Raw genomic sequence first — 18,341 nt, 5'->3', positions numbered from 1 at the left:
CCTCGTTAAAGATTTTATTTTCAGTGAGAGAGAGAGAGAGAGAGAGAGAGAGAGAGAGAGAGAGAGAGAGAGTAGGTTTATGCCCATAAGTGTAACACCTACAGATGTCAAAAAAGGATTTGGAACCCTGGAGCTAAAACCACTGGCAGTTGTGACCTACTAAATGTGCCTGTTAGGAACTGAATTCTGGTCGTTGGCAAGACCAGCCAAGACCAGAAGTTAAGTACATACTTAACTTCTGAACCATCTCTCCGTCTTCCTATTTTAAAATTCTTCATTTTCTACTGAGTATTTTGTCTACTAATGCCAGAATGCCTTCTTTTTCCCTTGCAGTTATAATTGGTTGTAGGTTTTGAGTAAATGGATTAGTTGAACAAACAAATCACAGCATGCATTAGAACACCGTGTACAAAACATAGTTCAGGAGAGCACATTTGATATTTTATCAATGATATGGATAAAAACAAATTTTCTTGATGAATATAACATCATCTATTAAAGAAATCAGAGTCACTTTAAAAAATCACTTAATTTATATGCTTACTATCTCTGTTTGAGACTCTCAGACTCTCATAGGTTATACATATGTGACTATGTTTTCAACTTCCCAGTCACCTCCTAAAGAGTCTCCTGCAAGGTGTAAGTTTTGTCACACATATTATGATTCCAAGTGCTTCATCTTGAATCTGGAAAAGTGCCACTTACTTGTGCTTTGTAGTCATCTTTAGCAGTACTCATATTTTGAGTGATATTTGTGCACTCCAAAATTATAAAAGCTATAAAAATATAAATTATATCTTTGATACAAATATTGGGTTAACTTTTGTATTTCTTGATTTATGAATGCTTTTAATGAATCCTTAGGCATTGCTGGACATTTAGTTTTTTTCTTTTGTTTTAATTTTTTTTGCTCTATGCTAATATTTTATGGTACAAGGCATATAGATCGATAGTAGCTGATGACTAAGGAAGGAAAAGTGTTATTCACCATCTCTTGCTCCAAATAAAATGCAGGCCTTTCTAAGTGAAACTTTCATTCTTCAAAAGAGTTTAACTCTGTTGATGGTGTTTACAATTGAGGACGCTCCAATCATAAGGAAGGTGCATTCTGGAGGTGAACTGACTGGTTTGATTAAAAACTAAGGCTGTCTCCATATTTTTAAGTTTTAAAACTAAACTAGTCTGCATAATACTGTTCATGTTTTCAGGGTTGACCATTCAGTATTAGATAATCAACTGGTGTGCTCTTTCCATGGGAAAATTATATCTCTCCTCTCAGTATTCCTGAGTTGCCTTAGTCCTCTGTGAAGGGTTGAGGCCTCTTGAGTTTTTTCCCAGTCCAATTCAGCATGTCTATTAGTGTAGTCTTTATTCAGCTCATTTTGAGAGTTATGTTGATGAGAATTTATGAATGTAGTTTCTGACGTTAATTGCTAGGAAACACAATCTCACAGAAAATTCTCTGATCCCCTGGATCTTGTGATCTTTTACCAGGGCATTTTTTGCAACCGGTTGTAAGTCTCTCTTCAAAGAAACCTTGTAATTCTATTGAGTGATTTATGGTTCATTAATGGTGCTAAGAATATTCATTAGAACTGAAGGTGTATCTGTTGCACTGCTGTGGAACCTCAGACCTATTATAAATAAAACAGACATAGATGCTTGCTTACTGGCCTTTTTGGATTGGGATTCATCACAGGGAACTTTCTTCACTAAAATTATTTTAATTATTAAATTTATATGAGAGTTCTTGGAGGAGTTATATTTGACTCTTAATAAGCATCAACTCAGAATTCTTAATTTGTCAATCAGTGCTTACATTGGATTGTGCTTCTCTATTTTGTTTGGTGATTTATTATTATTATTTTAATTGTGAGTTAGTTGGCATGTGTCAGGGACATTTCTTTTGAATACAAATTAAGACAAAACATGTGATTTCTGAATTCCATCGGCACTTGGGAACTATCTAGGTTTATACTTAACAATGTTATATATTTTTATGGTATAACTCTTATATTCATAGTTATCATCCACACTTATTGATAATGGACACACATGGGCATTTACATTTCATTTGGGCAAGCAAGTACTTTTTACTTTTCAATGAAATGTGGTGAAATGGGTTGCCTTGATATCTGCCCATTGCAGACTAATACAAACGTTGCAGAGCACTGTTTAAGTTACACATCCCTTTCATTTATCATCCTACAGCCAACCCGGTTGGCAAGTATTTCCAGTAAGCATAGAATGCCAGTGCATAATCAGAGGGGTGACTAGTTCTTGTAGTCATGATCAAGATTTAAAAATGGATGGTTTTAGTCCCAGAGTTTTGAATTTACTCCAATAGAAGACCCAAAGTGCAAACATCAAATATAAAATATCCATAGGATCTACTAGCTTTCTAATTTATAATGTTAAAAAAGACATAAAATAAAACAATAAATAATATGAATATTATAAGAAAAATCCTTTGTTGTTGTTGTTGTTGCTATTGCTGCTGTTGCTGTTTGAACACCTTGTGTAAGGCAATCTGTAAGGCCTCAAACTTACTACATTTGATCTTAAACTTTTGATTCCCCAGCTATAAGTCCTGTGTTATATGGTACTGGGAATTGAACCCAGGCCTTTATACATGCTAAGTGAGCATTCTACTGACAGATTTACAGTGTCAGTCATCCCTCATTTTACTTTACTTTGAAAACATGAAGAAAACACATTCTTTTTGTAATAGCATCTGTGGATTTGTTTGTCTTCATGTATACAGAATAGTTCATGGTTATTAATTGTTAAGAATATCTATTAGCAGAAGTGTGAACTACAAGCTGTAGTACCAATTACAAACTTCACCTCAATTACACAGCTGGCTTTCTGCACTTGTTTCTCTTGGTTTTTTGAAATTATAGTTATGTCCCTGTAACAGTCTTCCCTTTCATACTGGTTTACCAGACTAAGCAAATTATTTCCCCTAGTTCCTAGGGAAAAGAATCCATACAATGATTTTCCACAACAGCATTGGGGTATGGTATATGTACAATTTCCTAAATTTCATTTCCTTTTTGTAATCTGTCGGTTAGAGGCAATTCAGAGTGTATCAATTTATACTATCACACAAAATTCCAAGAGGAAACATTGGGCCAAGAAAAAAATCCATCCAAGTGTCATGTTATAAGAATATTAAATGTGAATATTCATTTTAATGTAATTTGTAGAATTTAAATACAACATAAATCTCATCGAAAGCTGAAACAGTCAAATTGATAAAATAACTTTAAGGTAATTTTCTTCATGTAATTTAAATTGATTAAAGTCCATTTATTGTTCAACCTACAAAAGACACATCTCTAACCTAAGACACAGGACCATTTTCAGCCAAAACAGAAGTAAAGCAATAAAATATTCTTCCAAATGCAAAGACATAATGAGTAAATCCAACTGCTTGCCTCATTATAAATTAATGTTTTTTATCATTCAGCCAATATTTGTTGAACGCCTTTGCCCTGAATTGAACAGAGTCTATGCCCATAAGCTGCTTAAATTTTATTGAAAGAAAAGGACCCTTCTGAGAAAACAATTAGCGAGTTAATTCCAGATTTTGGTAAATGCTTGAAGGTAGTGAACAGAAAGCTACAATGGAGCATGAGTTAAGACAGTCACCCTGGATAAGCTGTTCTGGAGAAGCTTCTCTGAGGGGGAAGGATTGAGTGACAGAAGAAGTGGGGAACAAGGGCATGTTATAGACATAGAACAAAGATAAAGGTGGAAAGGCATTGTGGAGAAACACAACAGGAGAGGCTAATAGGAAAGAAGGAGAGAAACATAACATGTGAAAGTCAGCCAAAGTCAGAGTGGATTCTCTTAGAATAGCCATTATATTTTTAACAGATGAGATGTACTTTGTGTTTTTGTGTGGAGGATGGAATCAGGGACACAGATGGAAAGGTCTGAGGCCCAGCTCCTGCACTGTCTTGTAGGAGAACCAATTGGGACAGACTCATAGGAGAAAGTGGAGTAGTAGAGAATTGAGGCAGGGTGATCTGCAGGACTCACTAACTAAAAGGGAAAAAAATCAACAAAAAACCTGCACTTGGAAGCATTTTTGAACTAAAGAAATGAAAATTTAATTTAAGAAACATCATTATGAATAACCAATTATATATTCCCAGTCTACACCTCCAGTTGTCAGATTCACCCAAGTATCTTCCCGGAATGAGGCTACGTGGATTCTTGATTTATTTCCACATGATATAGGTGCAGTTTGGAAAGTATAGTCTATGCTATTTTCTCCAGAATAGAGCTATGTCTCATTTTTCTGTTTCTAGCTGAGCTCCTCACAATTGAGCAAAAGTAGGTTGGTCAAATCCAAAACTATGAACTTCCATTCTTCGTGCTCTTTCTAAATAGCCAAGAAAGCATCAGATTATTTAGGACAAAATGATCAGGCATAGATAGAAAGCTCATGTGGGATGTATGTTAATGAGGATGGTTACAAAGTACAGTGTGATTTTTAAGCATGAAAATGATGGATCCAAAGTAAGCTTGGTGGAAGATCAGACTTTATCTTCTTGCAAACGGATGGAATAAAGCAAAGGTGAGAGTCATTGGAAGGTTTTGCCTCCACTCCTAGTCACCTGCGATACAACTAGAACAAATTCGCCCCAAAGGCATTCTGGAGACTTGAAAGAACTGCCTTTGAAACAGACTTAGGCTATTTTGGTTGAAGTCATTAGTGACCCACTGGATACTTCTATAATCCAATCTCTTCAGAAGCCAGAAGAAGAATTGTGAAGGAAAATAGTTTCCACAAGATGATCACTCCCGTTCTGGATGCTTAGGCTAGAACTCAGTCTCTAAGAGGGCTATTTTTTTTAAAGATTTATTAATTAAATATGTAAGCACACTGTAGCTGTCTGTTCAGACACACCAGAAGAGGGTGTCAGATCTCTTTTACACATGGCTGTGAGCCACCAAGTTGTTGCTGGGATTTGAACTCAGGACCTTCAGAAGAGCAGTCAGTGCTCTTAACCGCTGAGCCATCTCTCCAGCCCATGGGCTATTTTTTGTTTCTTGTTTTTCTCTCTTCTTCACTTGGTTTTAAGCACTAACAATTTATATTGCCAATTCTCTTCTAGAATCACAACTACAGCTGCCTGCATGATGGACCTAAGGCGGTATCCACTGGATGAACAAAATTGCACATTGGAGATTGAAAGCTGTAAGTTCTGTAGATCCAGCTGGGCTGGACTCCTGGTTTGAGGCTCACCTTAGGCACAGGCCTGCTAAGCAGGATCATACCTCAATCAATGATCTTAGAAAAGTTGTTAGAGGAGTATTTGAAATTTGGTTCAGGCAAACATTGACAGATTCTCCCCGCCTTAATGCTGCCACCTTCTTACCTGTATCTCAAAATCCTTGGGAACATATTTAGGGAAAAGTGCGATTTGTTAATGAAAGCAGTACTAATGTCCTGGAAGGAAATCACAGACTGTTCAGGCATTTGGTTTGGTATGAGATTGGTACAAAGGGTTAAGACAAGCCTGAGAAAAAATGTGAAGGTGACAGCATGTGATAAAATGTCCCAATTGTCTTTGAAACTCATAAATGTTATCCCTTATAGATGGTAAGTGAATGTAGAATGTGGCCACGCAAAGTGACTGCATTAGGAAGGTCGGGCTATGGATTTTGTGAGCTTGTTTTTGCTTTGAAGCAGGATTATCTGTGTTGGAAACTTAGCTTCTTGCAGATGGCCAAAGGCCATACAATAAGCAAGAATTTGTGTGTGTGTATGTGTGTGTGTGTGTGTGTGTGTGTGTGTGAGGGAGAGAGAGAGAGAGAGAGTTCGTAATGTGTTCATTTTTTCGGCACCATGGATTTCATGACCATGAGTTAGCTCTGCCCCTCTTGGGGGAGGGGCTAAAATGCTGCTTCTGTAATCTTTCTGCATTCCAGATATCACAAAGAGCTGCTTTAAGGGAAAGGAGGAGCTTGAGTCTGCTTTTTCCACTTTGTATCTTATCCCAGTCCATAGTTAGCAGTAGACAATTTTAACTCAGTGTTCAGTACAGCAAGAAGATGGACTCTGAGATGTTTTCTGCTTCTGAGAAATATTTTAACCGTGGCAAGCAGTATGAGTCCAAATTCACTGCTCTGAGCAGACAGAGCATTTATGAAACTTTATGCATATTTTTTACTCATTTTAAAAAGACAGCTTCTAGGGGTAATTAAATTTGCACATACTTATAAAGAAACTAATTGCATGCTTGTATTCTAACTCATCATTATATCCAAATTACGTCTTCATATTATAAAACTAGTTAATTTAGCTGGCCTATAGGATTGTACTGATTAATTTTATGTAACTGTCTTTGAGATGGCACCGCTCATTACATGTGCTTAACTTATGGTACAATATTTCTCAAAGACCAAATTTTTAGGCAGTTTCAGATGCTTGGTGGGAGGATTTCTTGGAAAAAGTTTGCTTTGCTTCTGGGAGCCTTTTATTTTATTATGATTATGTTTTTGGAAGTAAAATTTTACTGGACTCATAAAGAATCATAGTTATGCATAGATTGAGGAATTACAGAGATTTCACTTCAAGTTCTTTGTTGTCTTCTCAAAAACAAAACAAACAAAAACCAAAAAAGCCTGGTTTGTTTTTGAAGAAGGAATACCAGCAGAAACAGGTAGCACTCAAGGGTTAAATTACAACTTGAAAATAGCAATTTTTAAATTTACAAATATATTATTTCAATTTACGGCCTTCATTTCTATTTCTAGTTGACCAGTGAAATGGAGTATTGATAATATTTTTGTCTTTATACCCAGGGAAACAGAATCAAATGGGTAAAAATGTTATATTTCTAGTTTCCTTTAGCGCCTAAAAATTGCAATAACTTGCTGATATAATCTTAGGCCATTGATATGTCTTGGGGAAAGACACTGATATTGGAAGACCAGATTAAATCATCCCTTTTATCCATGTCCCATTTAAAATAGTCTGTTCAAAAGGGAATTGGTACTAAAGATCTATACATACTGCTAATCATCGTTGTAGAAAATGAAATATGATGCTGTTTTAACAATGCATGTGATATGAAAGCCTGTTTATTTTTACATTTTTATGAATATATTCAAATTGTATCCCATAAGCAAGAAGTTTACAGATGGTGCCTGACGGCTCAGTCATAACCACCTTAGCCAATTGTTTCCTTTGGTAGCCCAGGGAATCATCAGACTCTCTTTTGCTTCCTCTGTCCCTTTCTTCCTCATCATTTTTTCTCTTCCTGTCCTTTCTCTTCTTAACTCTCAAATCACAATGGCCCCAATACTAATGCTAAATTATGATGATCTATCAACATGTTGACAACAAATATCCTGGTTCAGTAGAGAAAGCATAACCTGTGTCTAGAATGCTTGGAGTAAGGAACTTAAAAATGAATTCATATATCACCCATCCATTCATTCAATCATTAATTAATTTCTTCATTAAATACTCTTTGAACACTTAATTACTTACCATGCATTATAATAAGCTTATGAATATAATGAAAAGAATAAAATATATTTTTAAGTAAAACAAATGATACTTATAACAAGTCTTAAAATTTAGCTTGAGAATATTAGGTGGTCAATATGGACTATCTAGGTCATGGCTACTACAAGGTCAGCATCACCTCATAATACATCAATAATTATAGAATGGAGGGGGTACACGCAGATGGGTCTTTGGGCTAAACTGATACAGTGATGGGGGCTATTTTGGAATATAGGTAGAATACTCATTATAACTTCCTCAGTGAACTAGGCAAGTAGCAGCTCCTGTTCTTCAAATTATTGTTTATTAGTCATATAATACTATTATGTTTAGAGATACTGAGATAAACAAGGTACCATTTCTGTGCCATGCAAAGACTAATGATTCTCTAGACAACATCACCATTGATATTATCAAATTACTCCTAGAATATTGGACTCGATTAAACACACAACTCTTTGTGAGAGAGATTTCGCAATTAGAACTACTGAAGAATATGTAAATAATATACAGAACAGACAGCTGAAAGACACAGTTGAAGAAATTGGATTTGGAGTTGTGCAGACTCATTTACCTTGAGGAAAGAACATTGGGGCTGGGAGGGATGGATGCAGCCTTTAAACAGGATAGTTGTTTTTCAGATAACTACTGCAAGACTTCCTCTTAAGAACCTTGACTGTATCTGACCTAGAGGGAAAAATAGACCAATGTTAAATGATGCCAAAAAGCAATTTAGGTCAGAAAAGTTAAAAAATTAAAAAAAAAGAGAAGAAGCTTTAAGCAATTATAGCTGGTGAAAATCAAATGGGTGGCAGTATTTTGCAAGACTTTTTACTGGGCATGAAGAAATTATTTTATTGGGAAAGTGATGAGATTAAATAGTTTCTAAGTAGCTGTGGATTCAGGGTTACTTGGCACCAGCAAAAGCTGAAAGAATTTAATTAAGGGATGATAAGGCAGTACTGGTTTATGTAAGGTTGCAGAGCCCATCTGCTTATCCCACTAGGAGCAGTGCTATTTAGGAAAAGATAAAAATCGCATCCTTGCTTCAAGTCTGTGTTTGTGTGTGTGTGTGTGTGTGTGTGTGTGTGTGTGTGTGTTTGCGCACATGTGCACGCGTATGTTTGTACTTGTCTACTATGACTCAGTCACGTTTTTTCTTTTCACAAATTTTTCTCATAGGAATACATTTTACAGTTGCATCTGTGCAGAATTAGCTAAGACACTAGTAAGACCCTATGTAGATGCACTCTTTTCAAAATTCTCTTAGCCCTTTCAAATCTGTTCCTCCTCATAAGAGAATGTATTTGTGACCATTTGTATCTATACTGGACAGGGAGAGGTGGCGATATATAAAGGAATAAACTACCGAAAAGTTTAAAGGATACTTGAATTATTTTCAGTTAATATATTCCTCCACTACTCCAGTAAAGCCTAGTAACAATTATTTACCCAAGAAAAAGCCAAGAGCATTGCAAGCGATCACTCAGTCATTGCATAATATTTAGCTGGCATTGCTGTTTGGGTATGATAGTTTCAGAATTTTATCTAGGCTTAAAGAAAGCAAGGCTGTGTCTTCCCACCCTTGCTATATTTGATATTTTATTGGACTATGGTCCAGACAAATAGTTATCAGTCCCCAAGAGTCATAGATAAGTCTTACACACATCGTTAGAATTTAAGCATCTTGTGCAGATATTTCTGACTTTGATGTTTGAACTTGAATTCTTCTGCCATTCAGTTCTGGCAACATTTGAAAACACCACCTTGGATGTGAAGAGTGTATCTTAACCTGGGTGAAAAACCCTTTCACTCAATAAAGTCTTTTTAAAACTGTTATTTCTGTTTTAAATAAAATATGATTTATATGACCATGTCTATTAATAAACACAGTAATTTATTATCATGTACTTATAAATGTACATATGCTTATGAATATATTATGTAGTCATACTTTCCAATATGATATATAAAGTTAAATTCGTATTTAGCAAAATGAAATCAAATTAGAGATTCAATTTATTGTTTACACTGTGTTTATGCTGATAAGCTTAGTCACTGTGTAGCTGGAAGATGACGCCATATTGGATGGAGAAGACAGTTAAGGTATTTCTGTCATTACACAGAGGTTTATTGAAAGATACTAAAATATAAGGTAGATTCATATAAGTTCAGCATCCCCATTACAAAAAACCCATAAAATTTAATATATTTTGATTCTGTTCCATGGGGTCTACACATATCTTCCAGGCTGAGAATTTTACAATATCATTTCTTCACACTATTTCCGCATGGATGATGAGATTTCATGATAATATAAACCATAGGGCTGAAAGAAGAAAGAATATAATTACAAATGGAAATTAAAATTCTCGTACCCACTATACTTTCGAACAGATCTGGAGCAGCACAGGGTTTCTGTTTGATAATGTGTCAGCACCTGCCAAGGATTTTCTACTCTCAAATCTTATCACTTGTCATATTCTCAGAAACGAAGAAGAAAATGCTACATTCATTATATTCATGTCTTCAGGTGTCTTTGCTTTGTGCAAAAAAAAAAAAAAAATCACGAAAATGGAAAGGAACCTGAAGCACATTAGCATTCAAATGATAATTGTTATATTTGCAAAGGAAAACACTATTTTATTAATCCTAATGGGGTGAATATAAATAAAGCCTACTTCAGTGTTATGAAATTAGTACTTTCAACTCTCGTAATTGAAGTCTTACTTATTCATTCCATTTACCTCAGTGCATTATTAGGCTCTTCCTGATACAGTGTGCTAAGTAAAAGGTTATAGAGGTTGTAGTATAGCAGGGCTGCTGCTTGCCCACAGGGCACACCATAGGTATGTGTTTGGTTTTCTTCTGGCATCAGTCAAGACTCATGTGTATCAGAGCTGCTTTTCGGCAAGCAGACATTTATCCACTGAGGATAACATTATTTAGTGACGGAATTGATCCCCTATTAGATTTTCATCCGATAATACTTGAAGAATTTTATATTATTTTAAGTACTATAATACAAAATTATTTTAAGTACTATATAAAATGTGAACATGCTGAACCCAGTGACTTCCAACTTTGAACTCTAAAGCCCATCCTTAGTGAGAGGCTTCCAGAGTCACACACTCCTCTGGCTGTGTTTGCTAGACAGAGCTATTCAGGTTAGGAAAGGGAAGAATGACAAGGATCCAGACTTCAAATTGAAGCATGGTTTAAAGGAGAAAGCAAGCTTCTGGGTCTCTCGGGACGCTGTGTGTTCAATGGTGCATTGCTCAGAAAGGATGCTCTGCCCAGAAATGATGTTTTGACCAGAAAAGTGGCATTGAGCTGTTCTACTTTTTCAGAATCCAGTGCCTCCCTCTTCCCCAAGATTCCTGCTCTCAGTGTGTCTGATGCATTGAGCACTGAAAATGCAGTGCGGGTCCTCAGTGCTCAAGATTCATGGGTAAAGGGGGAGGACAGCTAACCTGTTTGTTTAGTTTTGTTGTTTCTGGCTTTTTTGTTGTTGTTTTATTTAGTTTTGATTTGCTTTTGACTAAGGAGTCGTGTCAATGCTGCTGCCAGTGCCGTGGAGAGTGTTTCTTCCTGGCTGTCCTTCAGTTGATACTCCATCAGTCAGGATTAGGAGACACTGGCACAGCTGTGGGTTGCTTAGTGGCGAGGGTGAAAATTAGAAACATGATGTGAGTCTCCTAAGCTCTACCCCTAAGCACACCCACAGCCCTTCTCGGCAGCACTTTCAGACAGTGTATTTTGTTTTCATTTGACAGTTGCAGCCCACTGAACTGTGACGCATCAAAATTTGACTCACTGCATTACCTCTCCAAGATTTTTTTTCCTTTTCGTAGGCTTTAAATGATGATGGTTTTTTGAAAATCAAATCTCTCTCTTCCTAATGGCTTCCAATTCTATTCCCTATGCCAGTGCTAATCTCTGTGACACCCAACCTAGTGGTTATTATTTAATGACATTTCACCATAAGCTTTAAGAATCACCATATATCAAATAGTGCCTGTTATGGTTCCTGCTGTCTAGACACAGACCTGACTTCACCCAATCTCCTATGGCAGCTGCTAATACCATCTGTACATATAAAGATTTAAGACATTTGTGAAGTTGAGTGGTATATCTGTGTACATATACACACACATACATACATACATACATACATACATACATACATACATACATACAAAGTTGGATATATAGATAGAAGCTCTCAAAGGCCAGGAAGTGAATGTGTTTTTTAAGGGTTCATCACAGCAAATAGAACTGGGTAGCTAGGTTTTAAGGCAGAAGAGGTTAATTGGACTTACAGAATTCTTGACAGGACTGGAGAAATAGAAACTAGGCTGAGATTTCTGATATGACTCCCAGAATTGCAGCCCAGCCTTCTGTTGCCAAAGCACAGCTGCTCATGGGCTAGTGTGACTATCTGATGAATGCAGGGGCTACGACTCAGCCACTGGACCAGAACTTCCCTGCTTGTTATGTTATCTGTGCCAAAGTCCTAGAATCTGTAAGCTGTACTTCTCTCTCTTAGTCCAGCTCTGAATTCAAGTCTAAGCAACACATGTGATTGACAGATCTCCCACCTCACTCAAAACTGTAGAGCAAAGCGAGCTGGAGAATGCAGTTCTCAGTTAATCAACTGCCAATCTGAAGCAGTATCTAAGCCCAGATGTTACCTCAGTTGGTCTGCTGTTAGAGCTCATATCTTTAAATGCATAAATTTATTTATTATAATAAATAAATAAATACAATTCATTATTTATATCACTAATACAATTAACACACTCCACTATATACAGAAGCATTTGTACCTTTATTAAATTCCATCTACCCATTCGTGTGCTTTTAGAGGACATTAGATACTTTCATCTTTTTCTTTATAAATTAATAATCCCATTCTATAATGTAGAATTCACATCCCTTGAAAAGCCAGACATTCACAATCTCCCTGCTTTACAACCATAAGGTGGATGTAGATAGAATACCACCAGTCATATACTTTTGAGTTGTAGGTGAATAGCATGAGGACAAACAGAAGCATGGCATCTGTGGAGAAAAGCAGTGACAATTTGTATGTGTGTATCACTGTGCTCAGTAGTCCAAGTCCATGGCATCTACAGAGAGGCCCCGCTTGTAGCGCATTGGCTGTGGTGCAAATGAGGAGTCTGATCTTTCCTTCTGCCTGCATAGCTTAATGTTATTAAGTTGTCATTAGTATCTTGGTATTAATATATGTATGGATCTCTTAAATGATTCCTAGTCAGTGATTCCCTATTTTTTTCTGACAATTAGAAAATAAAAGTCTTATTTCTTACCAAAATAAAGGCACTCTATAAAATTAATTGATTTCAAATGCCCCTTGTAAAAATCCTGTTTAAAGAAAATATTTACTAAAGTTATAAATGCTACAATAAATTACTGCTTTGAGTAACACTTAATAAAATTTACTGCTAAATTATAAAATTAATTAACAGAATCAGGAAATGTACTTCTTGGATGAACTGCCCTTAATGGAATGGTGATGTATATTTTCAATCATAATTGTATAGCAATAACAAATAAGCACAAGAGCATATAAACTGCTACAATATGCAGGAAAGCTGTTATGTGAATTTATCTTGCAGTTCCGCCCAGCTTTAACTTTTAAGGACCATGCTACATGAACAAATTATGCCTCGCTTCTCCCTGTCCTTGTCTTCCTTGTTCTCTTCCTTCTCCTTGTCTTCTCCTTCTTACCTTCTCTTTCTTCTTCTCCTCCTTCCCCCCCCTCCTGTCTCCTTCTTTTTCTCCTCCTTCTCCTTCTTCTGTGAGACAAAGTCTCACTTTATATCTCAGGCTCGTCTGGAACTCATTATGTAGCCCAGGCTGACCCCAAACTAACGGCAATCTCCTGCTTCAGCTTTTAGGTTTCAGTATTTCAGGTACGCAATATGACAGTTGGTTCAGTGTTTTCGATTGTGAAGACACATCATCAACAGCATAAAAAATAAATCCTTAAATTTAGCAAAAACGTCCCCTTTAATTTGACATGTAGAAACCAGCAGTTTCCACTCAAAATACTTCTCTGTGTTATGTATTTTATCTAAGTCCTCTCCTTGGTCATCTCACATATTTCTTGTAGTAACCTCGTGAACAGGGACCATGTCACCTCCTATATTTTTTGTTGTTGTTGTTGTTTTTTTGTTTTTTTGGATTTGGGTTTTTGGAGACAGGGTTTCTCTGTGTGGCCCTGGCTGTCCTGGAACTCACTCTGTAGACCAGGCTGGCTTCGAACTCAGAAATCCACCTGCCTCTGCCTCCCAGAGTGCTGGGATTACAGGCGTGCTCCACCCCCGCCTGGCCACCTCCTATTTTAAAGACAAAAAACAATGGTTAAAGAACGAACGTAACCAGACCAGAAATAGTTGAAATTGAAATTAACTTCATTCCCAAAATGTAACAATTTTTAAAATGTTTTCCACATTTTATTGAAATGTAAAAGGCAAATCAAAATTAAATATCCATACTGTATAAAAGATGAGGTTTTGATAAGTTTATAATTATATTCTGAGATCTAAGTCCCTCTGATTATTCTTCTGGTAAAGAACTCATGGTCTGAGATCCAACGCCTATCAGAGATCCTGATATAATATCATTTTATCAGCTGTACGTATGATATTCTATTGTTTTCCTGGTTAGTTTTTGTATCAGGAAGAGCCTTAAATTGTAGCTTTGACTTTTATTCAGGTGAGCTTTTATTAGAATTTGGCACTGTCGAAATGATGATATTGCTAGGCTTAGCAAATGTCCTGGCCTTCGGTCTTCTAAAAAGTGAACCTGTATGATAAGATTTACATGTAAAATCATCTGGGCCAAAGTTTGCTTTTCAGTAAGTTTTTAGTAAATTTAGAGTTTAATAGCTATGGGTTTTTAATAGATTAGGTTCTCTTTTCTTGCAAGAAGTTGTATATTTCAATAAACATATTTTTCCTTAAGAATCAAATTTGCATAAAGTTTCTAATTGTATTTTCTTATCATAAAACTCATGCTTATGAGATGGCTGCTAATAGTCCCTTTCCATTCTTTGATAGTGGTATCCTGTATTCTCTTTGCATTTAAAAATAGCTGGGTGTTTGTCATTTGCTTTAGTGTTATAAAAGACTTAGGCTCTGGCCATTTTCTCATTTTTCAATCTGTTCATGGCCTTTGGATTTTTCTGTCTATATACCATTTGCATTTTCTCTCTTCATCTTTTCCTAGCTTTTTTTTAAAAAGGTGAAACCTTGAGCCACTGATTGAAACTTCTCCCCTCCTTCAACTCTTCCTAGGTCCTCTCCACCTTCCTTCCCACAAGGATCCACTCTCTTCCTGTTTTTCATTAGAAAAGAACAGACTTCTAAGAGAGAATATTAAACTATGCCAAAACATAATAAGATGAAAAAAAATCCTACAATGAATTTTGACAGGACAAGCCAATAGAAGGAAAAGATCCCAAGAGAAGATTCTCTGACAAGAATCAGAGGCCCACTTGTTCTCACACTCAGGAGTCCCATAAAAACACTAAGCTGGAAACTATAATACATATGAAGAGGACCCGGTGCAGACCCTGTGCATGCTACCTCGGTCTCTGAGTTCATATGAGCTTTGCTCATGGTGATATAGAGGGCATTATTTTCTCTGTGTCCTCCACTCCCACTGTCTCCTACACTCTTTCTGCCTGCTCTTCTATCAGGTTCCATGAGCACCATGGAGAGGGAGACATTCCATTTAGGGTTGAGTGTTCCAAGGTTAATAATTTATAAACATGGCACTCCACAATTTAGTTTAGTAGCCCACAGATACCCACTCCGTTTCCTCAGCCTTCTGCAGTAATTATAATGTACTAGCCAGGAAAACACAATTAGGTCCTAGGTATTAGGGCCACAAGATGCTTCTACTGCAAGACACAATCTGATCCATTACTGCCTCAGAGACAACTGATGGACAACCAGGAGGCGTTTGTCATGTTTTGGTAGTATGATCACTTTTGTTTCTTGCCTCCTAGTCTTCAAAAGTGAAGAATATGCCATCCCATGTTGCTGATATCTGCTACCGTGTTCTCTGGATCAAGACCTGTTATAGAAACAATGACATTTTTATTTTGATCTTGAATATACAAAAAAAAAAAAAAGAGCAAGTATCTGTCTCCTTATGCAACAAACTGTGTGCTCTCTGGCTTGCTTCCCCACACTATTCTTACATATTAATTGCTATTCATGGTGATGTTTTTTAACCCTTATGAGAATTCAAAATTTGTGTTGAAATTGAACAAAACCTGATTCTACCCTGTGAAAATCAATCACATTCAACTTCCTCTTTTCTGGCCTTACACCCCAAGCAGACCATCTCAGTAATTAAAGAAAGTAAGTGGAACCTCTTTTGCAGAGCATCATTCACAAACACCCCTTTGAATATCACAGAATTTCAAAAACGCAGATAGCATTAAAATGGTCCATGAGTCTAACAAAAAGGAAGATGGGATGATTGGACACAGTTTGCCATTTTAAAACAGATGCTCCTGCCTGACAAAGTTAGTTGAAGCAAACCTGTCAAATGTCAAAGTATAGAGTATTAAAATTTCAATGAAATGTCAGGAGAGATGGGAAAACCAGTGAATTTAAGAAAACCTGTCATGAAGATGGCATTACATGTTTCTCTATGCCTGAGTTTGGGTGGCATATGGAAGTTTAAAAATATAACCTAATGATGCTTCTTTACAGTTATAAGTTTACATAACCTAATTGCCACACCACTGTCACTGTCGTTTTATTTGTTGGGCTAATGAAATATGTGTTTCCTTAGCTGCCATAAGTTCTGTCGCATAGTAATGACAGGTCCCGAACTGTTTCTATTATTGACTCCTACTTGAAACCAAGACAGACTGTGAAATTGTTCTCCTGGCTGCAATGGGTATACCAGTTTGAACCACCTTCATAATATGGAGATGCAGAGCCAAGATTGATTGGCGACAATGCTGAAAGCACCTTGGTTATGGAGAGCATGATTAGCAAGAGCTGAGAGTGAGGGAGTGAAGAGGGTGTGGACGGCCTGGTTGCACCTTAGAATTGTCAATTTTCAAATTTAAATATTTTTCATATTTTGAAATAGTATCAGTTTTGCAAAATGTTACGAGGAGGAAGGAAGGAAGGAAAGAAGGAAGAAAGGAAAGAAAAAACCCCACAAGCTAACTTTGTCTTTGTGTTTCACTAGCTTTTCTCTGAATATACTTTTCCTATTTGAGGCTCCAACCCAGACTCTTTGGTATCATTCTTTGGACTCTTGCACTGCAGTTATTTTGAGTTCTAATTCTGATTCATGAGCTTAACACTTAAAAAGACTGGTTACTGTCCCAGCACTCGATAGAGAGTTCCCTTGGTCTTAATTTGACTGATACTTTTTTCATAAAACTGGCCTACTCAAATGCATGATGTATTACCTTCAGAAGAACATAAACTCCAGCAGAATGGACTCAAGGGGAGCAGAATAGAAGACCTATACTAACATATATACGTTTAACTGTGTAAATTCCAATACAAGCTCTTTGAATTATCTACTATTTGAAGCAAGGCTGTAAGACTTGATCATATACAAATTTAATTCACATTTTCTTGAAAAGAAAACAGCTAGGTACTATGATATCTATATCCATATAAACATCCTCATCCGCATCCAATTCCGCTTCTGCTTCCTCATCCGCATCCATATCCATATCTATATCTATATATTGCTTATTTTCCTTGCCAAATGATCTTATGGAGTAGATATTATTATCATTATATCGCTGTTGAGGAACCTCCAGTTCAAGGGGAGTTTGGGGAGGTTTCCAATGTCACAGTTCTCACCTATGAGCTGCATGCTTAAACTGAGACCTATCCGATTCCAAAACCAGTGCACTGAAAAATAAAGTTGGTTCCCATCTGGTTGCTTCTTCTTCCTTTGAGAGAAAACCTGGGCCATTTTATTATAACGGTATATTCTAGAAGTTTTTGAACTATCATAGAAATTTATATTGGTGAAAACATTCACAACACAAGTTTTCACTGTTGTTACAATTAAATGCTCTCAGCTGATTCTTTAATCCAGTCTTTCCTTTTTATGTTTCTCATCTCTCCTCTTTCTGGAACTGTTCTTTCTCCTCCTTTTCCTTCTCTGTCTCTTCCCCATCTCCTTTTCTTCTCTCTCTCTCACATATGTGTGTATACATATATGTACATGTATATGTATATGTATATGTATATGTATATGTATATGTATATGTATATGTATATGTATATGTATATATATATGCATTCCATCTGGTATTATGTAACTGCAAGTGAAATAATAAACACAAAAACCATGCTTAGAAAACACATCTTATTAGTTATTGAAGTTTCTTGTGCTTCAACACCAAAGTGATATTTGTCAGAGTCTCAAGGCTCTATTTATCGCACTGTTAACTGTACAGCAGGAGAAAGATTTGGTGAATATATTTTGAAAGTTTAATTATGCACAGTTTTGACATGCTTAATAACCTAAGATCACTTTTGGTGCACCTACTAATTTGGACCATCTGGATGATTGCAACCCATTAAAATTATAATTCCTGTTAGCTTAAAATCCAACTTGGAGGTTTCGAATTCTGGAAAGGCCCTCAATGTTTGATGTTATAAATGCACTGAATTGGGAGATGAATATTCTCTAGTTCAGCTACCCAAATTTACAGATAAGGAACCAATACTTTCCAGGTCACTGGTCTGGTTAATCACAGATTCAGGACTGGAGCTTCTGTATC

General features: G+C 36.4%; 1 protein-coding gene across 3 annotated transcripts in view; it reads left to right on the top strand.

The window, feature by feature from the left end:
• Gabrb2 (gamma-aminobutyric acid type A receptor subunit beta2) overlaps positions 1-18,341 on the top strand; it is a 222,476-nt gene that overhangs the window by 120,282 nt on the left and 83,853 nt on the right. For all 3 annotated transcript variants that reach the window (XM_052195898.1, XM_052195897.1, XM_052195896.1), the window contains exon 5: positions 5,130-5,212. In XM_052195898.1, coding sequence (XP_052051858.1) covers positions 5,130-5,212 — 83 coding nt within the window. The remainder of the gene's footprint in view (positions 1-5,129; positions 5,213-18,341) is intronic.

The sequence above is a fragment of the Apodemus sylvaticus genome, chromosome 10 (assembly GCF_947179515.1).
Source record: "Apodemus sylvaticus chromosome 10, mApoSyl1.1, whole genome shotgun sequence".
NCBI classification, from domain to species: domain Eukaryota; kingdom Metazoa; phylum Chordata; class Mammalia; order Rodentia; family Muridae; genus Apodemus; species Apodemus sylvaticus.
This window is presented reverse-complemented; position numbering and strand designations above follow the sequence as displayed.